Source organism: Python bivittatus, unplaced genomic scaffold (genome assembly GCF_059951505.1).
Source record: "Python bivittatus isolate LINGU-HERP-01145 unplaced genomic scaffold, Pbiv_v1 ctg000470_np1212, whole genome shotgun sequence".
In the NCBI taxonomy this organism is placed as follows: domain Eukaryota; kingdom Metazoa; phylum Chordata; class Lepidosauria; order Squamata; family Pythonidae; genus Python; species Python bivittatus.
Window position 1 is genome coordinate 1,823,257 of NW_028277065.1, and position 22,289 is coordinate 1,845,545.

The 22,289-nt window shown below is 43.7% G+C and overlaps 2 protein-coding genes and 1 pseudogene across 2 annotated transcripts; all 3 read left to right on the forward strand.

Annotated features, from left to right (window-relative positions):
• Window positions 1–1,104: 1,104 nt before the first annotated feature.
• LOC148215575 (olfactory receptor 14A16-like) lies at window positions 1,105–2,112 on the forward strand. Its single transcript, XM_088142980.1, has one exon. It carries the CDS (start codon window positions 1,111–1,113, stop codon window positions 2,110–2,112), a length of 1,002 nt encoding a protein of 333 aa, XP_087999106.1. The 5' UTR covers window positions 1,105–1,110.
• A 4,682-nt stretch (window positions 2,113–6,794) lies between these two features.
• On the forward strand, window positions 6,795–7,748 carry LOC148215576 (olfactory receptor 14A16-like). The gene has a single exon (XM_088142981.1). It carries the CDS (start codon window positions 6,795–6,797, stop codon window positions 7,746–7,748), a length of 954 nt encoding a protein of 317 aa, XP_087999107.1.
• A 7,367-nt stretch (window positions 7,749–15,115) lies between these two features.
• Window positions 15,116–22,289, forward strand: LOC148215577 (olfactory receptor 14A16-like; annotated as a pseudogene).

The following is a 22,289-nucleotide window of genomic DNA, read 5'->3' on the forward strand; positions in this document are numbered from 1 at the left end:
GGGTTGAACTGGGAATTTTTGCAAAATTCCATATTACTATACCTTGCATTATAGGATAAAAATTCCCATGCACAGGGCTTGAATAATCATATATTCTCTCAATCTGAGTGATGTATCCACTTTTGATATAAACTAAGCTGGGCACATAATAAAGATTTCTAATTGAGTTTCATAGCAAATTAGTATAAATAATGTATACTTAAATACCATTTTCTCCATATTTCCCCCCAGTAATAGTGCTCAGTAAAATGCTTTGTATGCTCATATGTGTATGCAGCATAGGATGCCAATTCTACATCCATTCTAAATCAAGAACAGTGATTGTTGGAAAGAAAATTATAGCATTGTGCTGTAATTATCTCTCTTCTCCCACTTCAACGTGTGACTGTAAATGTAAAAGTCACAGAAAAATGCTTCCCCCCCCAGTACGATATTGTCTTTCTCAAAATGTCATTTTTTGCCATTTTTTGTCAGAAAGCTGAAAAAATGTAGAGAAAATTATTGCTTCATACAACACAGATGTGTATTTGACTTCCCACCATCTTTATCGCTTGCTTTATTCTTGCTTTCTTTTTTTTTTAATTTAAATATTATTACTAACCGGATCACACATTTACCAGGGGGAAATGTACAGAGTCACTGGGAGTTGTGTAGCATATAAAGGATGATGATGATGATGATGATGATGATGATGATGATGATGCATACATTCAGTCTGTTCATTACCAGCAAAAAATTCTTCTTACAATTTGATTTTAACAAATCAAACTCACTGGATTTCTATAGCCTTGTTTGCTTTCTTCTATGGCCACTATGGCTTCATTCTCTAGAAGGTCTTTTTGGGCAATGGAATCAACTGCAACATAGAGGGGTTTGCTGTAAGTTGCCATGTATAAGGCAGAAGGAAAAAAGTATGCCGTATCTGTTTTACATGTGTGAAGCCCCCTTTTGCATGTTGAGACCAGATACTTATTTGAAACCTGTGCTAATTATAATTGGATAGCAAGCATAGTATCACCGTTATTAGGTGTAATACTGTAGCCATATTCATTTCCTCCACTAAATGCCTATGATCATCTCTTTCTGTCCAGGAGGATTCAAAGAAACTCAATGGCCAATCAATCCACTGTGACAGATTTCCTTCTGATGGGATTTTCTGATGACCGTGATATGCAAATTCTGTATTTTGTTGTATTTTTCTTTATTTATGTATTAGCCCTAACTGGAAATTTTCTTCTCATTTTTGCTGTGATCTTAAATCACCAGCTTCACATTCCCATGTGTTTCTTTTTGGTCAATTTGTCATTCTCTGATGTTTGCTTCATCTCAACTACGATTCCTAAAGCCATGGCCACTTCTTTGACAAACAACAGACTGATCTCCTTTGTTGGATGTGCTGCTCAAGTCTTCTCCGTCTTCACCTTTGCATGTTCTGAGCTTGCCTTGCTCACCATCATGGCTTATGACCGTTACGTGGCCATCTGCCATCCTTTGCAATATATGCTAACGATGAACTGGGATGCCTGTTTACAAATGGCAGCCGCTTCCTGGATAAGCAATTTGGTCTATGCTCTTCTGCACACCACTCTCACTTTCAGGTTACATTTCTGCAAATTCCATCTAATTGAGCAATTTTTCTGTGATGTTCCTCAGCTGCAAAAGATTTCTTGTTCTGATACGAGAATTAGTCAAATTCTCATTTTGGTTGTAGGAATTACTGTAGGCTCATTTTGTAGTGGGTTCATTTTTATTTCCTATGGCTACATCTTCTCTGCTGTGCTAAAAATCCCTTCAGTTCAAGGCAGATATAAAGCTTTTTCAACCTGTACTCCCCACCTGATGGTTTTTTCTTTATATTTTTGCTTTGGAATGTTTGCATATATGAGGCCCCAGAGTCTTTCCTCTCATACTTTGGACTTGCTCTCTGCTGTACTCTACACAGTTTTGCCCCCACTACTCAATCCCCTGATTTATAGCTTCCGGAACAAGGACATCCAGGATGCTGTGTGGAGAATGCTAAGAAAAGTAAAAGTAGAAGTTATATTTTGCTTTAAATGGTTTTGGGAGGTGGAATTGGGTTTAAATGTGTCAAATTGGAATAAAATAAAATAAAATAAAATAAAATAAAATAAAAATGACATTTTCTGTGTATCAATCTGTGAAGAGTTTTGGATTTATCCATTTTAAAGGGTCTGTTCTCTCTCTGTGTTATTTTTTTCCCCACCAACTCCATTGGAATTTGTGCAGAATGGAGCTATAATAGTTTTAGTTTTATTCCTTGCCTGTTTCATATGCTGTTACTAAATCCATAACTTCATTGATTTTTATTCTGCGTTGAGAGAGCAGCCATCAGTAACAAGCCTATTTCATTTTAAAGGATGGTTTAATTGACCCTTGCAGTATTTAATATTACCTCCTGAATATATGCCAAATATTTATGCCATTAACTTGTCCCTACATAATGGTGCATTTGGCAATATATATGAAGCATTCCAATTAATGGGCATACTAATTCTTTGGGCCAGGACTGGCATGCTATGCCCTGTATAGTACTGACTCTCAGTGTGTTCAATGATTATCCACATACTCATGAACTGAGGCAGCCAAGGTTGATTACCTAATAATATGAGCATTCCATTAATTTTATATTATATATCCCAGAATAGTGTTATGGCTATTTCTCATATAGGCTGACATATCATCTGCTGGCCGTACTGAATATTAATAGTGTAGGCTAGAATTTGCAATGTACACATTCTGTGTTTACATTTCACTTTGAACCAACTTATCTAAGCCCATCTGTTAATTCTCCTAAATGCCTAATTCTATTTCTTAATGTTTCTCGATCCAGAGCAATAAAACAAAGCACTCTTGTCCTCCCTGAAATAGTTTCCCCATGCCCCTCCCTGGGTTTAGTACTGATCCCAAATGTTTATTTATAGAGCACAGCTTGGATTAATTAAACCAATATTGACATGTTTAGAGTCAATTCTATCATCTAGCTAAGTGATGGTGGGAACAATTGGCATACATAGGTGTAATATACGGGCTTTCTGTTTCATACTGAAAATAGTAAATGCTATGATAACATGAACCCAGGATCTTGAATTATCATGCATATATAATAACTGATTACTGGTAAACATATATTAATTACAGTTGCCCCAAGTAAGATTCAGTCTTTTTCTGAGCTAGCTGTGAGTGTAGGAGAAAGGGAAAAGAGTGCTTTACATGGGGCTACCCTTGAGGAGTATCTAGAAGCTACAGCTGGCACAAAACACAGCAGTGCAGACAGTTCTGAATGCCCCCAGGGGGCACGTATAATACCTCTGTTATGCGAGCTGCAATGGTTGCCAGTTTGCTTCTGGGTCCAATTCAAGATTTTGGTTATTACCTTTAAAGTCCTCAATGGAACAGGACCAGGTTATCTGAGGAGCCATCTCACCCCTGTCATATCAACCTGCCCCACTCAGTCCAGCAGAAGAGGCATGTTGCGGACCCCACCAGTCAAGGAATTTTGACTGGTGGGGTCAAGGAAGATAGACTTTTCTGCTGTGGCCTCCACTCTGTGGAACAATTACCACTCGAGATGTGGTCTGCCCCACTCTCCTGGACTTCAGGAAGAGTGTGAAATCTTGGCTATGCCAGATGGCCTGAAGGCCTGATGGGGGCTCTCATCATTGGAATGGACTCATGGGGTAACTGATTTTGCCCCCCCCATATCATCTTGAATTTTATAGTCTTCTTATGTATATAGTCTTTTTAACTAGTAGGATCTTTTAATTAATTTAATGTAGTTTTTTTTTTTTATGTTTGATTTTAATTGTGAGCCACCCAGGGTCACCCTTTGGGTATTAATTAATTAATTAATTAATTAATTAATTAATTAATTAATTAATATAATTTAAAAATAAATAAAATAAATTTATAAATACATAAATACATAAATAAAATGGCAAGCAGACAAGGAAGTGGGAGGCAATGTATGGAGACTGACAGCTACCACAGGCAGGCAAGAGGACTGTCAGTCAACTGCCAGGGCCACAAGCTACGGTAAGCAGCATGTCCTGGTGGGATTCATGCCTGGAGCTTGGCTTGGGAGCTGAACTGGTGCGCTCAAAAGTAACACTGCTTAAGGGCAGAGCCTGGAGCTTGGCCTGGAGCTCAGCAGCAATGAGAAAAGGAACAACTACACTGAAGCAGCACTTCATCCCAACTAGTGCAAGAACTTATGGGAAAGGCAAAGGTTGTATGGTACGTTGAGCCTTTTTTTTGAACTCAGTATTAAAAGTCTGAGTATAAAAGACATATTTATGTGGCAACAACAACTTGCAAATTCTAGATGGGTGGAGTTGCCCCAGAGCAATAGCCTGTTATTCAGGAAGGTGTGTGCTGCAATTAAGCACTGTGTATAGATTTGCTGTGCTGTGGTGTGTCCAGTCCTTGGAAAGCAAAGAGCACACATAGACAGATAGCATCATCAGATGGCCAGGCCCTATGCCATGAAGAGTGTTCTAGGTGATGATAGCATCTTTAATTGTACCTAGAAGTGAACTGCAGCTCATAGAACAGTGGGGTCATGTGAACACAAATCTCATAATAGCCTGCACCACCAAATTCTGGATTGGCTGTAGTTTCCGACTAATTTTCAAGGGCAGCCTCATGTAAAGGGTATTACAAGAGTGCAAGCATGAGGTGACCAGGTAAAAGTTATTATCTGAAGAGTCTCCTGATCCAGGAATGGATACAACTGATGAAGTAGATGAACCTGTGCAAAGGTCTTCTTGGACACAGCTGCCATCTGCTCTTTAAATTATGGGCTTCTGGGTGAGGTTGATGGAGGACTAGATGTCTGCAAGGAAGCAGAGATTGAACTATGGTGGTGGCCAGTAGAGTCTCTCTGGATAAAGGAGAGACTGAGAAATCACCCATCTGCAGCCAGCTGCTAAATATTATGGGTTAATGATTGGTTTTCCAAAAGAAAATAAAAGAAAGGGAAAGTTAAACTTTCTACATTAACATGGGATTTATGGTGGTCCCAAAGGAGAAATTCACTGAAATGTTACAGAGAGCAGAGATGACATAATTTGTTTCTGCATAGCAGAAATGTCTACAGACATATAAAAAAGATTAGAAGAGTCACCTTCTCAGCAAAAGAATTTAAAGGTAGGTAGAATTCTCCTTCATTCATTTCAGATTCTTATAACATCAGTTAGTAAAACTTTGCCAAATGCTGGATACTTATAATTCACACAGAATATTATAAGATGAACTATGGTTATATTGTCATACTCCTGAAATAAAGAGTAAATATTTCTGGGGTCAGGTAAATGGTTACAAAATTATGAGCTGGAATATATTACCTATACTTTGAATCCAGATCATATAATACTAAAGAAAGGATGGCAAATATTAAAAGTTTTGTTTCTAATGATACAATATGTGATCAATTGGATTTTTTATTGTTTAAGTAAAATACATTAGAAATCTCATAATATTATTTAATAATAATTTGATACAAAACTAAGATTGGTAATTATGATGTTCGATTTGCAATACTGTGCTTATCTTTTTAGCAGTCATCACACTGAATTGAATGAGCTTGACAGGTTGGACATATGCATTACAGAATATATGCATATCTAAAAGTCAGGAGGATTTGTAGGAGGCTTTTTTTCTCATGTTACATTTCAGATGTGTGCAATTTTGTTTTTATTAAGTTGTTTACCTAATTGCTTAATTAATAAGTTTTATTTAGGTAAGGTGTTATAGACTGGTCATTGACTATAATAAAAAAGGGTTCTGGTTCTCCTTTGCCTTCTTATTCTCCTTTTGCTATCCTGTATCTTTCTGTAAAAGACATCAGCTGGCAATTCTGTAACAGTTAAATTGCATAAATTCTCACTGATCTTAGCAAATTAGAATACACAGAAATAAAGATTATTTTCCATTCAGGGAAGGGGAAGGGGAAGGGGAAGGGAAGGGAAGGGGAAGGGAAGGGGAAGGGGAAGGGGAAGGGGAAGGGGAAGGGGAAGAGGAAGGGAAGGGGAAGGGGAAGAGGAAGGGAGGGAGGGAGGGAGGGAGGATCTGATTTTTTGAGGGGGGGGGTCAATTACATTAACATATTCTTATAAAAAAGAAAAAAAATATCTGCATATATAGTGAATTTTATCCACATTTGTAAAATTTTGCTTTTTTTTCTTTGACCATAAAGAACAGAGGATTTTTGCAGAATTCTATTACTTTCTTATAATATCTATCTATCTCTCTATCTTTATAGAAAAAAAGAAAAAGAAAGAAAATGCAAGTTGAATGAATAAAATACATCTTCCTGATCTGAAAAATGTTTACTTTTGGCATACGTAAATTATGTTTGACACTTAAATCTATATTAAAAACAAATCTAATTATAGAAAAAGAATGACTAAGAATGATAATTAAAAATATTAATAATACATAATAATAAAAGTACTATTTATGATATTTAGCTATTCTTCTGCCCTTATTAAATTTCCTCCCATGTTTGTGTTATATAACCTATTAGAATCCCTTTTTTGTCCACAATGATGCAAACATATCTAACAGGTAACCAGGTCACCATGCCAGAAATCTTTCTGATGGGAAATTCTGATGAACATGATCTCCAAATTCTATATTCTGGCATTCATTTTACATGTAATATAGATTTCTAATTGCAGTTTGGCCATAAATTGATATCAATAATGTATACTGAAATACACTGTCCTCATGTTTTCCCCTTACTAATCTCCAGTCATAATTTGTTTTTGCCCAGAATGATTGAAAAAACCATGTCCAACCAATCTACTGTCACAGAATTCCTTCTGATGGGATTTTTTGATGATCGTGATGTACAACTTCTACATTTTGTCATGTTTCTATCTATTTACCTAATAGCTTTAATTGGAAATTTACTCATTGTGATTGTTGTGATCTGGAACCACCACCTTCACAGTCCCATGTATTTCTTTTTGATCAACCTATCCCTGACTGATATTTGTTACATCACAACCACTGTCCCCAAATCAATGGCAGTTTCACTGACAGATAACAAAATGATTAGTGTTCCTGGATGTGTTGCTCAAGTTTTTTTAGTTGTGACTTGTGCAGGTTCTGAGATTGCCTTGCTTACCATCATGGCTTATGACCGTTATGTTGCCATCTGCCATCCTCTGCAATATAACCTCATCCTAAACTGGGATACCTGCAACAAAATGGCAGCTGCTTCCTGGATCAGCTCCCTGGTACATGCATCTCTACAAACTGTCCTGACTTTCCAGTTAAACTTCTGTGGGCCAAACATGATTGATCAGTTTTTTTGTGATATCCCTCAGTTACAAAAGATTTCTTGCACTGATACAAAAGTTAACCAAATTTTGATTTGGATATTTGGATTCATTGTGGATTCATTTAGTACTGGATTCATTTTTACTACTTATGGATACATTATTTCTGCTGTACTGAAAATTCCATCTGTTGAAGGCAGATGTAAAGTCTTCTCAACTTGTAGTCCTCACCTGATAGTCTTTTCTATATTTATCTCTACAGCATTTTTTTCGTACATGAGGCCAAAATCTCTTTCTTCTCCCACCCTAGACGTACTTTCTGCTGTTTTGTATACAGTTTTGCCTCCCACTCTGAATCCCATCATTTATAGCCTCCGGAACAAGGACATTCAAGCAGCTGTGTGGAAATTAACATCAGCAATGAAAAGGAATGTCCTAATCTGATAGTGCCATCTCCAATCTGACAAGGATAACATTCTGTTAAAGTAACATCCTCTATAAAATGTCAGCAATCCTCCTCCCATACATATTTCTCCAATTTTGAGTCTAATGTATAAGGCAGGCTCCTACCGCTCTGTTTTGAATTTTGCATGCAGTAAAAGGGGGATTTTTCAGGAGAAATTTTTGTCAAGTGATCTTTTCCACAAGCCTTGGACTGAATCCTCTGTTTTAATCTTGCATCATTCTAATATTGATTCAATTTATTTTCATGATGTTGTTACAACCATTTTTTTAAGGTTTCATATAATAAAATAGATAGTAGGGCTATATTAAGCATCTCCATGAAGCAGGATATGTTTCAGCAGACAGAGATAATTGAGCTACTATACTAGATTATACTAGACTAAGAGACATACTTTATCACTTAGTAATAATAGCCCAATATAACCACAGAACATCATGCTGTGAAAGAGATTTCAAGTAGTTTAACTATTCTTTTCCAGAATCATACTGTATAAAGCCGGTGTCAGGGACAAACTGAGGTCCCAGACATGCATATATTCTGGATACTGTTAGATTTCTTTTGCAAGAAAAGCAAGTTGGGTGGAAAGCAACATTTGTCTTACTATGGTCATAATATTTCTTTTTTTTCATAGAGCCACAAAGCCTTTGGAATAGGAACTAAATGACATTACTTCTGTATGATCTTTTAAAGGAAAAAAGTAATGGTTGACAAATAAAAAGGTGAATTAAACAACGTATCTGTAGAAAAGAGTTACTAGTATTCAAACAGCCATTTGTCAAGTAGCTAACACCTTTCTGAAAGATGGATTTTCTACTCTCTGTATGAACTGTGACTCACAATTCTAGAGATCTTTAAGGAGCAATAAATACTTTATGATGGGTTTCATTTAATTATTAGAAATAGGTAGCATCCTTTGGAACATCATCCTCCACCCCCAAATTAGATTAACTCCAAGCCCACAAGCCTTCCATAAGTGCTTAAAGAAATGGCAGTGGAATCACTTTGAACTCATGAGCGTCTCTGATAGGGAACCAGAGAAAATGTGGAATGAAATCAAATAAGTTGTTAAGGATAATAGTTAAAGGAGACTGCCAAACATCAGGATACAGAAGAAATCAAACTAGATGTTAAAACTTTTGGTACAAATTGCCAATAGAAGAGTATACTTTGGTGTATGTCCAGTGTGAAGTGGACATCGCAAGAAGTATTAGAACTCTACTGATATTGGCTATGGTAACAGAATTTTGAAAGCCTAACAATTTCTCTCTTCCTTTCTCTTATAACAAAGAACATCAGAGCAGGGCAATTTTAAGTTTCTTTTCAGTCAGAGTTCAGACATAGGCATGGGATAGGAATTGCATTGGCCACTCTTGTTGATGGCCTATGGTGTAGCTTAGATGGGGAATGTGTAACACTGTGAGTCTTCTGGAGCTTTCGGTAGCTCTTGATACCATCAATCATGATATTTTTCTGGACTACCTATGCAGGTGTGGAATTGGGGACACCATTCCTTGGTGTCAACAGTAACAAAGCAAGCGCTTAGGAGATACACCACAGACTAGCACTTGGTAGAACAGCCATGAAGGCCTTGGAAAAGATATTAAAATGTATTGATGCTTTTGAACTTTGGTGTCGGAGAAGACTTCTCAGAATACTGTGGACAGCCAAGAAAACAAACTGATGGATCATCAAACAAATCAACCCAGAGTTCTCACTTTAGGCACAAATAATCAGACTCAAATTATCCTAGCTTTGGAAACATTATACAAAGAACTAGCTCTCTAATGCTGGGAAAGGTGGCAGGAAAGAGGATGACCAGCAGCAAGGTGAATGGACTCAGTTACAGTGGCAATGAGTGCACCATTGGGAGACTTGAAAAGACAGGTTAGGGATAGATCATAATGGAGAAAATCTATCTATGTGATCACTAGGAGTCAAAAACAACTTGATAACACATAATCAATAATTCTTTTGTGAGTCAATTCCCACCTAAGTGGACAATTCCATGGAGTGTGTTTAAGGGACTAGAGGTTCAGCTGTTGAGACACTCCAGTATGGGATGCCACAGGCTTGTTCCTCTACCCCAGCTTATTTAATTATGTTAAATAAACTGAAGCCTCTGGAGAGGTCATCTGAGAGTTTGGGGTTTCTTATCACCAATATGCTATACTCAGACTTACTGAGAGATGTGGTGAAAGTCTTGACTCAGTGTTTAATGGCTGTAAAGGGAGAAACAGATTGAGAGTCAACCCTGACAAAACAGAATGGCTGTAGGTTTAGAAGCCAGCTGACTCTGGGACAATATCAGCGTTAGCTCTAGTTGGGTTATAAGCCCCCAGGAACAGCAGGTAGAAACAGTGGCCAGGAGGACATTTGTCCAGCTCTAGCTGGTTTGCCAGTTTTACTATTCTTGGAGCAGAAGGTGCTGACTACAAGAACTCCTGCCCTTGCTACCTAACAAGTGAACTACTGTAATGGGACTGTGCTTGAAACTGCAATTAGTGCAAAATGAAGCAGCCTTCTTGCTAACCAAGGCTCTTGGCAAGGCATTGAAGACCTAGCTGTTTCCTTAGGCATTTGGATCAGATGGGTAGATGAACTTCAATGCTACTTATAGCGAGTGGACCATTGGTTATCCTTGGGTGCCCAGAGCTTATGTCTGGTGTGTTTGTGTGTTTTAATCTGGTAAGCCACCCAAAGTCAATTGCATGAGATGGGCAGATATAAAAATCAAATCAAATCAAGCAATCAGGGATAACTCAGTGTTGTCATAAGGTGGCAAAATTGTGGGAGCTGGGTGGGTTGGTGGCTTGTTTCCAGATTTAAGATACTTGTGATCACCTTTAAAGGCTTATATGGCTTGCAGCCTGCTTAATTCCAGGACCACCTGCTCCAAATAGAATCAACCTCCCAGAGGCTGTCCATGGAGAGTGCCTGATGACAGCGCCTGCCCAGATGGAGGTGTGATGCAAATGACATTCAGAGGCCACATTCTCTGCAAGAGTTCCCTTCTGTAGAATTACTGCCAACCACCCTTGCCCATAGTATTTGGAGAACTTTTTAAAAGGTGGAAAAGAAGTCAATTGAAACTATTATAACTGTCTTTTTATACTGTTTGTTTTATGCTGAAACCCAGTGTGAGCTGTTAACCCCATGGTTAGCCAAATTCCCTGGTGATTTTAATCAATTTTATTTACAGCTCTTATTTTCAAACTCAAGTGATAACATTTTTAAAATGTGACCAAATTCTGTCATGTGAGATGTAAGATATACTGCAGTGAGACTGACATGATTACCTAATTCATTAATCAATATTAGTTTTATGTATGCAGTGTGTTTTATGGACTGATTATTGAGCATAATATAGAATCGACTCTCTTATTTAAAGTTATTCTTGAATCTGTATTCCTGTTCAATACTGTCTATGTACTTGCATGATCATGTGTACTGTAGGTAAACAGTAAAATAAAATGGTTCCATCTATGCATAACTAAAGATTTACCGTATTTTTCCATCAATAAGACACCCCCATGTACAAGACGACCCCCACTTTTCCAACCCAAAATTAAGAAATCAATATTTTAAAGATAGTGCAGAACACATTTTTATTTAGTAATTAGGTAACATTTACCTGATACACTTGGTGGGAGGAGGTCCAAGCTGTCTCTCTGCAGCTCTATTTCCATGCTCTTTTGCATAACTGATTACATTCAATCACGAGTGAAACTGCTGATAGCTTGTCTCTGCAAACAGCCTTCCTCCAATTGGTTTGTTCAGCATCAGCTGATGTCAGTTACATAAGGCTCGTGATTGGAGGAAGACTGTTTGCAGAGACAGTATGGGCAGTTTCACTCGTGATTGGAAGCTCGTGATTGGAGGAAGGCTGTTTGCAGAGTCAAGCTATTTCATTCGTGATTGGAGGCTAGCAATAGGAGGAAGCCTGTTTGCAGAGACAAAGTATGGGAAGTTTTGCAACCACGCGGTTCTCTCCTTGGCTTACTGCCTTGCATAAGACGCCCTTCAATTTTTAGCGTAACGATTTTAGAAAAAAGTATTGTCTTATAGTCGGAAAAATACGGTATATTACTCTTACTGGATATGTGGAGTACTGGGAAAAACATCACTTAGAGTATCTTTGCTGGCTGAAGAGCTGGCAACAATCTCCTTTAAATAATTCTAATTAAATAAAAGATTGAAGCCCTCCTTTAAGAGATCCCCCAGGTTAACTGCTTCTCAAATGCAGGATTAGCTACTGTGTACAAAAACAGGACTACCACTATTCATAAATGTGCCATTATAGCCATCTACTAAATGTTAAAGATTAATGTCAGGTCTTCCTGTTTACAAGGAAAGAAAGGGAAAATTAAAGTGTGTATATTAACATGGGAACCATGGTAGTCCCAAGGGACTGATTCCTTGAAATGTTACAGAAAACAGAGATGACATAATTTCTACACAGCATCTATAGTTAAACAGATGGCAGAATCATCTTCTCAGCAAAAGAAGAGAAAGGTAAAAACAATTCTCTTTTATTCATTCCAGTTACTTAGAATATCAGTTATTAAAGCATTGCCAAATGTTGGATACTTATAACTCACACATAATATTATAAGATGAATTATATTTATATTTTCTTACTCCTGAAATAAAGAGTAAGCATTTCTGGGTTCAGGTAAATGGTTACAAAATTATTAGCTGGAATAAATTACTTTTACTTAATTACATGAATCCAAATCTTCTATATACTACTAAAACTCTTGTGGCTGTAACCTTCTACTGGATGAAATGGTGCATTGTAGGACAACCATTTTTGAACCACGGTACCTCAAATGGGCTAACTTGCAGAATGCATCCAAATCTGGGATCCATTACTCCCATGTGATTGAAATTTGGGAAATGTGGGGCTGCTTCAGTGCTGTTGTTCTGCAGTGGTTAGCCCAGGTCATGTCATCATCATGGGCATATCCCCAACTTCTTTCCCGCCTCCCTCTGTCCCCTGCACTCAATTGCATGGATGACAAAGCCTGACAGGCAAGTGGTGATTGACTGCTTTGGAAATGAGGCGGAAATTTGAAATCTCTTAATGACTTTGGGCATTGAGGGAAGGATGAGGGAGTAACTTGGATGATGCTGGTGAAATAGGGCTGGCTGAGAGACACCAATGGTCAACCAGTGAGCCGTCTTCCTCCCTTGAGGGAAGGGGCCCTTGGGGGCACTCCAAAATAGGCGGCAGGGGTGCAGTTTTCTTCATGGTTCGCAGCTTCCTTTGTTCCACCTCCCCTCAGCAAAGTGGCAAGCAATTCTGCAGGTGAGCTGAGGAAGGAGAAGGAAGCTTTGCTGGGCCTCTCCTGAGGCTCGTGAGGGGAGGGGAAATGGTGCAATCCTATATTATATGTGGAAATGGAGGAGGGAGGGAGGAAGGAAGGAAGGAAGGAAGGAAGGAAGGAAGGAAGGAAGGAAGGAAGGAAGGAAGGAAGGAAGGAAGGAAGGAAGGAAGGAAGGAAGGAAGGAAGGAAGATTTCTGATGCTCCCTGCCAGTTACCCACAAGCAAAGTCAATGGGGAAGCCAGCAGCGAGTTGCAAGTCGCTCCCGCTCCCGCTGCTTTTTTGCCCTTGGTCATTCTGTTTCTCTGTTTAGGTAAGGAAATATCTCTGAAATGATGACTTTACAGATCACAGGTTGTCTAGTATAATATTAAAGGAAGGATGTATTTTAAAGTACTTGAAATTCTGTTTGTAATGATACAATATATGATCACTTGGATTTCATATTTTTGAGTAAAATATATTAGAAAACTGATATTATCTAATAATAATTCATCTGATACAAAACTGAGATAGGTAATTATGGTCCTCAGTTTGCAATACCATGCTTACCAATTTAGCAGTCATCAACGTAAAGTCAATGAGCTCGACAAGTTGGACAAGGTTTTACATAACATGTACATATCTAAAATTCAGGTGTTTTGCTAAAAGACAACAGGTAAATGTTGTCTTGTTATATGTAAGATTAATCAGCTGCCAATTCTGCAACAGCTACATTTAATGAATTCTCACTGATCTTTTCAAATTGGAATACACAGAAAAGCAAAAAAGAAGGAAGGTAAGGTAAGAGAAGGGGAAAGGAAAGGAAAGGAAAGGAAAGGAAAGGAAAGGAAAGGAAAGGAAAGGAAAGGAAAGGAAAGGAAAGGAAAGGAAAGGAAAGGCAAGGCAAGGCAAGGCAAGGCAAGGCTTTAATTTGTTTGGATGGATTACAGGAACATGTTCTTTAAAAAAAAAAGAAGCAGCTTTTTTTCTTCATACACAGTGAATTTTACCCAGATTTGTAAGATTTTGCCTTTTCTTGAAACCCTAAAGTACAGAGGAATTTTACAGAATTCTGTGTATGTTACTTTATTATAATATCTATGTATCTCATCTATTTATCTATCATTATAGAAAAAAGAAGTACATACATGTTGGATGAATTTTATTTATTTATTTATCAAATTTATATAGCTACCCATCTCATGAATGTGACTCTGCTAGGTGTACAATAAAAACAAAACAATAAAAACACGTATTAAAATAACCAGTAAAAACATAAATAAAGATATATCCTCCTGATCTGAATAATGTATCCTTCTAATTTTATGACACTTAAATCACTTCTAATTATAGATAAATTGCAAGTTTTAATAATGATAATAAAGGTATTAATTATATGTAACTATGATTTTTCTTTCTATACATTTCCTCCAGTAATTGCATTTTATAATCTATTATAATCCCTTTTTGTCCACAACAGGGTTAACCAGTCAATCATGCTAGAACTCTTTCTGATGGGATACTCTGATTACTGTGATATCCAAATTTGGCATTTTAGCATTCTTTTTCTTCATTGCATTAGCATATACAACTTTTCTCTTTACTTCTTTGTATAGATGGAATAGTACCAAAGACTAGCTCTTAAGAAGTTTAAACACATTTTTCAGGAAGTGGTTATTTTCTGCAGATATTTCCTCTACCACACCCATCCCACCCAATGTGGTTGCTCATCAAGTTCCTGCAATGCATTTTCTTTTCTTTAATATTCTTAGGGTTGCAGTGAGGATTTCTGCAAAATTCCATTTTAATATGTATTACATTATATGAAAACAATGCATATGGAACTAATAAGTGTGTGTCTTCCAATCTGACTGATGTGTCTAGACAACTTTTGATACAACTTGTTACATATAAAGATTTCTAATTGCAGATTGGCAGTAAATTGACATGAATAATGTATACTGAAACACCACTGTTCCCATCTTTCCCCCCTACTAATCTCCACTCATAATCTGCTTTTGCCCAGATTGAAAGAACAATGTCCAACCAATCTACTGTGACAGAATTCCTTCTGATGGGATTTTTTGATGATCATGATATGCACCTTCTACATTTTGTCATGTTTCTATCCATTTACTTAATAGCTTTAATTGGGAATTTACTCATTGTGATTGTTGTGATCCTGAACCACCGCCTTCACACCCCCATGTATTTCTTTTTGGTCAACCTGTCCCTGACTGATATTTGTTACATCACAACCACTGTCCCCAAATCAATGGCAGTTTCACTGACAGATAACAAAATGATTAGTGTTCCTGGATGTGTTGCTCAAGTTTTTTTAGTTGTGACTTGTGCAGGTTCTGAGATTGCCTTGCTTACCATCATGGCTTATGACCGTTACGTTGCCATCTGCAATCCTCTACAATATAGTTTCATCTTGAACTGAGTTACCTGCAACCAAATGGCAGCTTTTTCCTGGATCAGTTGCCTGGTACATGCATCTCTACAAACTGTCCTGACTTTCCAGTTAAATTTCTGTGGGCCAAACATGATTGAGCAGTTCTTCTGTGATATTCCTCAGTTACAAAAGATTTCTTGCACTGATGCAAAAGTTAACCAAATTTTAGCTTGGATAATTACATCCATTGTGGATACATTTAGCATGTAAAGGGTGTAAGGTTTGCCCCGTTCGACAGAGAAACTCTCGTGACACGTGTGGTTCACAAAGAAGGTTTACTCATGCGTAATGTAGTAGTCACAAGCAAAGCCAGGACTGGCTTGGTACAATTGCATCACTTGTTATATTCCCCCCTTCCCGCGCTTTTTTCCCGCCCCGCGATCACGTTGCAGCTGCGGATTATCGGCCCCCCAATAATCCCCCTTGATTGTTCATGATGGCAGGATCGGTCAGGGTCCATTGTCCTTGATTGCCAGTTCCCCTCCGGCTGGGTTGGTCCCTCCCCGTTACGTGCAAGCCCGCGGGTTCTGTGCTGCGTTGCGATCTTGTTTCGCTGCCTGCGGCCCCGTTCATTGTTGGTTCGCGCCGTTATCAGTTTAAAATTAAAAGCTTCCGCTGCGGTTTTCCTGTTTGGCTGGGCGCAGGTGGCCCGTTAACTAGCGGCGCTTTCAGTTCCTCTTTTCCCCGCTAGCTACCGCCGGTGGATTCCGCATGGTCTGGCTGCGAGCTTCCCTGAAGCCCCGTGCTGACCGAACCTGACATACCGCCCCCCTGAAGACAACTTCCCCCCCCGGCTCTATTTCGGTTTCCTGGGGTATTTATTGTAAAGGTCCCGCACTAGGTCCGGCGCCCTTATGTGGGTTTTACTCACCCATTCGCTGTGGGACTTGGGAAAATGTTTCCATTGCACTAGGAGCTGGACCTGCCCCTTGTGCCTCTGGCGTCCAGTATCTGGTTGATCTCGAAATGCTGCTCCCCCCCGACCATGATGGGTGGTGGCACTCCCTCTGCCTTGTGCCAGGCGTTCCCCGGCTGGTGCAGCTTTAGCAGGCTGCAGTGGAACACCGGGTGGATCTTCCCGAGGCTTTTCGGGAGTGTCAGCCTGACGGTTACTGGATTGATGACCTCTGCAATGGGGAACGGCCCCACAAACCTCGGGCTGAGTTTTTTCGATGCCTGGTGCGTCTTTAGGTTTTTGGTTGACAGATACACCTGGTCCCCCACTTTCCACTGCTCCTCGGGGAGCCTCTTGCGGTCCGCGTGTTTCTTGTAGTCGGCTTTGGCTCTTTGCAATGCCGCGTGCGCCACTCGCCGGGTCGCGTCGATTTGGGTGAACCAGGCGTCCAGGGAGTTGATCTGGGATTCCGGCTGAGGCAACTCTGGCATGGGGACGAAGTCTCTCCCGGTGGCTACTTTGAACGGAGAGAACCCGGTACTCTTGTGGACGGCGTTGTTGTATGCCACTTCCGCGAATGGTAGTAGCTCTGCCCAATCGTCCTGTTGGTGCCCCACGTAGCAGCGCAGGTACTGTTCAAGCCCCCCGTTCAGGCGTTCCGTGGCTCCGTCCGTCTGTGGGTGCACCACGGAAGAAAGGGCTTGCTTCGTCCCCACCCGCTTCAGGAACTCCCTCCAGAACCGCGCGATGAAGTTGCCGCCCCGATCGCTGACGACCCGTCGGGGCGCGCCGTGGAGCCGGTAAACATGTTGCACGAATAGTCTCGCCAACCCCTCTGCCGTGGGGACTCGCCGGCACGCTACAAAGTGCGCTTGTTTGGAGAATAAGTCCGTAACCACCCAAATGGCGGTCTTCCCCTTACTCTCCGGGAGCTCTACTATGAAGTCCATGGCGATCTCTTGCCATGGGCCGTCGGGTTCCGCTACCGACTGGAGTAGCCCTCTAGGCTTGCCTTTGGCCCCTTTCGCCGTCGCGCACACCGGGCAACCCCCCGAGTACGCCTCCACGTCCTTACGGAGCGTGGGCCACCAGAACTGCCGCTGAATTAAGTGGAGCGTCTTCACGAAGCCGTAATGCCCCGTGCTCCGGCTGTCGTGGGCTCTTTCCATGACCTCCCGTCGGCAACCCTCAGGCACGTACAGCTTTCCTTCATGCCACCACAACCCCTCTTGGCTGGTTAGTACCTCTCGGTTCTGCTTGAGCCAAGCGTCCCGCTCCGCCGCCTCCACGAACCCTTGCCTTACTTCAGGCGCCGCGTCCCGTCGCTCCCCCTTGGTCTGGCTCCGGGTCACCGCCTTTGCAGCCAGTCTGCTGGCAGGGATGATGGAGTCCACGATCTCCTCCCGTAGGCTGGCGTGCTGGGGCATGCGAGACAGTCCATCTGCTAGGAAGTTGCGCTTCCCGGGGATGTGTTTTAGGGTGAACCTGAACCTCCCGAAGTATTGGGACCACCGCGCCTGTTTGGGGGATAGCTTACGCGGGGTCTTCAGGGCCTCGAGGTTCTTATGGTCCGTCCACACCTCGAATGGTTCAGCTGCCCCCTCCAGTAGATGCCTCCACGTGGCCAGTGCCCACTTGACTGCGTACGCCTCTTTCTCCCACACCATCCACCTCCTCTCCATCTCGCTGAATTTGCGGGAGGCGTAGGCGCATGGGTGGATGGACCCCTCCGGGCTGGGCTGGAGCAGGACTGCCCCCGTTGCCACGTCTGACGCATCTACTTGGATTATAAACCGCCGGTCTGGGTCGGGATGGCGCAGGATCGGCTCCGCTGTGAACCGCCGTTTTAGCTCCTCAAACGCCCCCTGGCATTCTGCAGTCCACGCAAGTGTCATGCTGGGCTTGGGGGGTTTTCCAGTGCCCTTGGTTTTTAGCAGGTCTGTTAGGGAAAGGGCGATTTGGGCGAAGTTCGGGATAAACTGTCTATAGAAGTTCGCAAACCCTAGGAAGCTTTGAAGTTGCCTCCGGGTTCACGGCGCTTCCCAGCCCAGGACATCCTTTACCTTCGCCGGGTCCATCTCAATTCCCCAGCTGGATATTCGGTAGCCGAGGTAGTCTAGTTGCTCTCGATGGAACTTGCATTTCGATAGCTTCGCGTACAGCTGTGCCTTCAGCAGTCTCTGGAGCACCATGCGCACCAGGCTCACGTGCTCCGCCAGGGTTTCGGTATAGATGAGGATGTCGTCCAGGTAGACCAGGACGCCCCGGTAGAGTAGGTCGTGCAGCACCTCATTTATTAGCTGCATAAATATCACCGGGGCCCCTTTTAATCCGAACGGCATCACGGAAAATTGGTAGCTTCCGAGCGGCGTGTTGAACGCCGTTTTCCACTCATCTTTAGCGCGGATCCTGACCCTGAAGTAAGCTTCGCGCAAGTCCAGTTTTGTGAACACCCTCCCCTTAGACAGGTGCGACATCAAGTCCTTCATCAAGGGGAAGGGGTATTTTTACTTGGTGCTGATTGCGTTCAGCCCCCGGTAGTCCACGCACATTCGGAGCGAGCCATCCTTCTTCTCCCGGAATAGTACCAGGGCCGCTAATGGTGACTTCGCGGGTTGGATGAATCCCCGCGCTAGGTTCTTGTCTATGAACTCCCGCAGAGCCCCCATCTCCCTCCTTGACAGGGAGTACGTTTTCGGCTTAGGCAGAGTCGCCCCTGGCTCTAACTCGATGGCGCAATCACTGGGCCGGTGTGGAGGGAGCTGGTCGGACTCCTTCTCCCCGAACGCTGCCGCCAGGTCTCGATACTGCCTCAGGATTCCGCCGCCCCTCATGGGTTCCCCGGACCCTGCCTCTCGCTTTGCAGTTGTCTCGCCAGTCGCCGCTGCCTCCCCATGCCTCGGGATCGTTGCGAGCCTCCGGGGTCCCGGCGCTGCTGCTGCTGCTGTTGCCGCCCGGGTCTCAGGCTCTGTCTGCTCTCGCCCCGTCTCCCGGTGTCTCGGATCCTCCACTTGCCCGTCTGTGGTTGCGGCCGCACCCGTCTCCACGGCTCGGTCCCCTCTGCTCTCGCACTTCGCCGGTCTGTCGACCCCGAACCGCACTGCCTCCACCGCCCAGTCGACCCTTGGGTTCCGTCGCCGCAGCCACGCCAAGCCGAGTACCACCGCGTAGTCGGCCACCGGGACCACCACAAATCTTAGTTCTTCCCGGTGACTCCCGATCATCATCTGGACCGGCTCGGTGTAATACTGAGCTGGCCCCCCCCCTGCCAGCGTGCCGTCTAGCTGGCTGAATGCAATGGGCTCCCGGAGGTGCCTCAGCTGTAGTCCGAGCCCCGAGACCACAGCTGGGTGCATCAAGCAGTGGGTGCAGCCTGAATCCAGTAGCGCCCGCAGCTGTGCCTCCCCTCCGGATCTCACCCCCCGGATGTGTATTCTCACCCGGAACGGAGGGCAGTCCTCATCTCCGATTGGGTCCGCGCGCCTCGACTCCCCTGCTCGCACTGGGACGCCGTTCAGTGCGAGCGCGCCTCGTTTCCCGCCGGCTCCGAGTCCTCTCCGGAGGACGCTGTCTCCGGGGTCGACCACCCCCCGCGTCCTTTTTCGGTCACTGCCACCACTGCCCCCTTCCGTGGTCGGTCGCCGGCCCTTTTCCCGGTCGCACGCGGGGGCTTGACTTCGGCCCGTGGTGAGGCTCCTTCCCGCTCCGTCGGGCACTGCGCCGCTCGGTGGCCTCTGCCTCCGCACCGGAAGCACAGGTTCGGGGCTCTGGTCGCCTCTCGCCCCCCAGTGGACTGCCACCGACTGCTCCGCCTTTCCTCGGGGGTTGTCTCCCTCGGCTGGTCCCTCGGCTGGTCCCGTCGCCTCGCGCTTTGTTGGATCTGCCGCCATGCTGATTCCGCCATTCCAGCCAGCCAGATCCAATCTTTCACTGTGGACAGGTCGTCCCGTCCCAGTGCCCGCTCCAGGATCTCTGGATTGAGCCCCCTCTTAAAATACTTCACCCTCAGGGACTCCGGCCAGTCCGTGAGCTTCTCTGCCAACCTCCGGAACTCCAGGGCGTACTCCGATACCGACTTGCCCCGCTGTCTGAACTGCAGGATGTCGTCCTCCACCCGCTTGGCGCTCAATGTGTCCTCGAATCTGTCCCGGAGCGCCTGCATGAAGTCCGGGAAACTCCGTAGTTCCGCCGCGTTGGCGTCATATAGTCCGATCACCCAGCTAGCTGCTTGGCCATCTAGCAGCTCGGCCACGTAGGATACTCTATCCTCGTCCCTAGCGAATAGGTTACCACCCCTCTGCATGAACCCCCTAACGTGCGTCAAAAAATGCAGCAGCTGTTCAGTGTCCCCTGAGAACTTCCCAGTGATGCCTCGAAGTCTCAGGGCGTCTGCCGCCCGTCGGTCCACCGACCGGGGCATCGTGGGTGGTGCCGGCTGGGGTGCCGGACCGCCACCCCCGTTGCTCGCCCCATCGCTCACCGCCGATGGTCCCACTCTCTGTAGCAGGGTCTGGAGCATCGCCTCCATGGCGTCTAGGCGCCACTCGACTCTCTCCTCTAGTCGGGCAAACTTCTCGTCCCACTCGCGGTTCCAGGACCCTGAACCTCGGGTCATCGTGACGCCTGAACCGTCTGGCCCTTGGTTCACGCACATCGACCACCGCTCGGCTGGAGGGCGCCCGGTCCTGGTCGCTGTCCCGTCGCTCCCGGGTGGCTCTGACCGTCCCTCCTCGAGCCTGGGTCCCTCGTGCTCCAGCTGACCCACGGATTCCTCATCGCTGGTCATGCCTGTATTGGAAAGGGAAACGCTCCTCGGTGGTACCGGGTAGCGCTAATGGTGAGTCCTGGCTTTATGTAAGGTTTGTCCCGTTCGACAGAGAAACTCTCGTGACACGTGTGGTTCACAAAGAAGGTTTACTCATGCGTAACGTAGTAGTCACAAGCAAAGCCAGGACTGGCTTGGTACAATTGCATCACTTGTTATATTCCCCCCTTCCCGCACTTTTTTCCCGCCCCGCGATCACGTTGCTGCTGCGGATTATCGGCCCCCCAATAATCCCCCTTGATTGTCCATGATGGCAGGATCGGTCAGGGTCCATTGTCCTTGATTGCCAGTCCCCCTCTGGCTGGGTTGGTCCCTCCCCGTTACGTGCAAGCCCGAGGGTTCTGTGCTGCATTGCGATCTTGTTTCGCTGCCTGCGGCCCCGTTCATTGTTGGCTCGCGCCGTTATCAGTTTATAGTTAAAAGCTTCCGCTGCGGTTTTCCTGTTTGGCTGGGCGCAGGTGGCCCGTTAACTAGCGGCGCTTTCAGTTCCTCTTTTCCCCGCTAGCTACCGCCGGTGGATTCCGCGTGGTCTGGCTGCGAGCTTCCCTGAAGCCCCGTGCTGGCTGAACCTGACAAAGGGGGAATTATTGCATGTAAAGGGGGAATTATTCAGGAGATACTTTTGTTAAATGTTTTGCACAAGCCTTGAATTGAGCCCTCTGCTTTTAAACTTACATCATTCTAATACTGGTTCAATTTATTTTCACGACATTGTTATAAATGGAATAATTTTTGCTTCTTATGGCTGTATTATTTCTGCTGTGCTGAAAATTCCATCTGTGGAAGGCAGATGTAAAGTCTTCTCAACTTGTAGTCCACACTTGACAGTTTTTTCTTTATTTATCACTACAGCTTTGTTTTCATACATGAGACCAAAATCTCTTTCTTCTCCCACTATAGACTTACTTTCTGCTGTCCTGTATACAGTTTTGCCTCCCATTTTGAATCCCATCATTTATAGCCTCCGGAACAAGGACATTCAAGCAGCTGTGTGGAAATTAACATTGACAAATAAAAGGGATGTTCTAATCTGA

Bases quoted from the DNA above. Each gene is read 5' to 3' on its own strand.
- LOC148215575 (XM_088142980.1), top strand. From the start codon at position 1,111: ATGGCCAATCAATCCACTGTGACAGATTTCCTTCTGATGGGATTTTCT.
- LOC148215576 (XM_088142981.1), top strand. From the start codon at position 6,795: ATGATTGAAAAAACCATGTCCAACCAATCTACTGTCACAGAATTCCTT.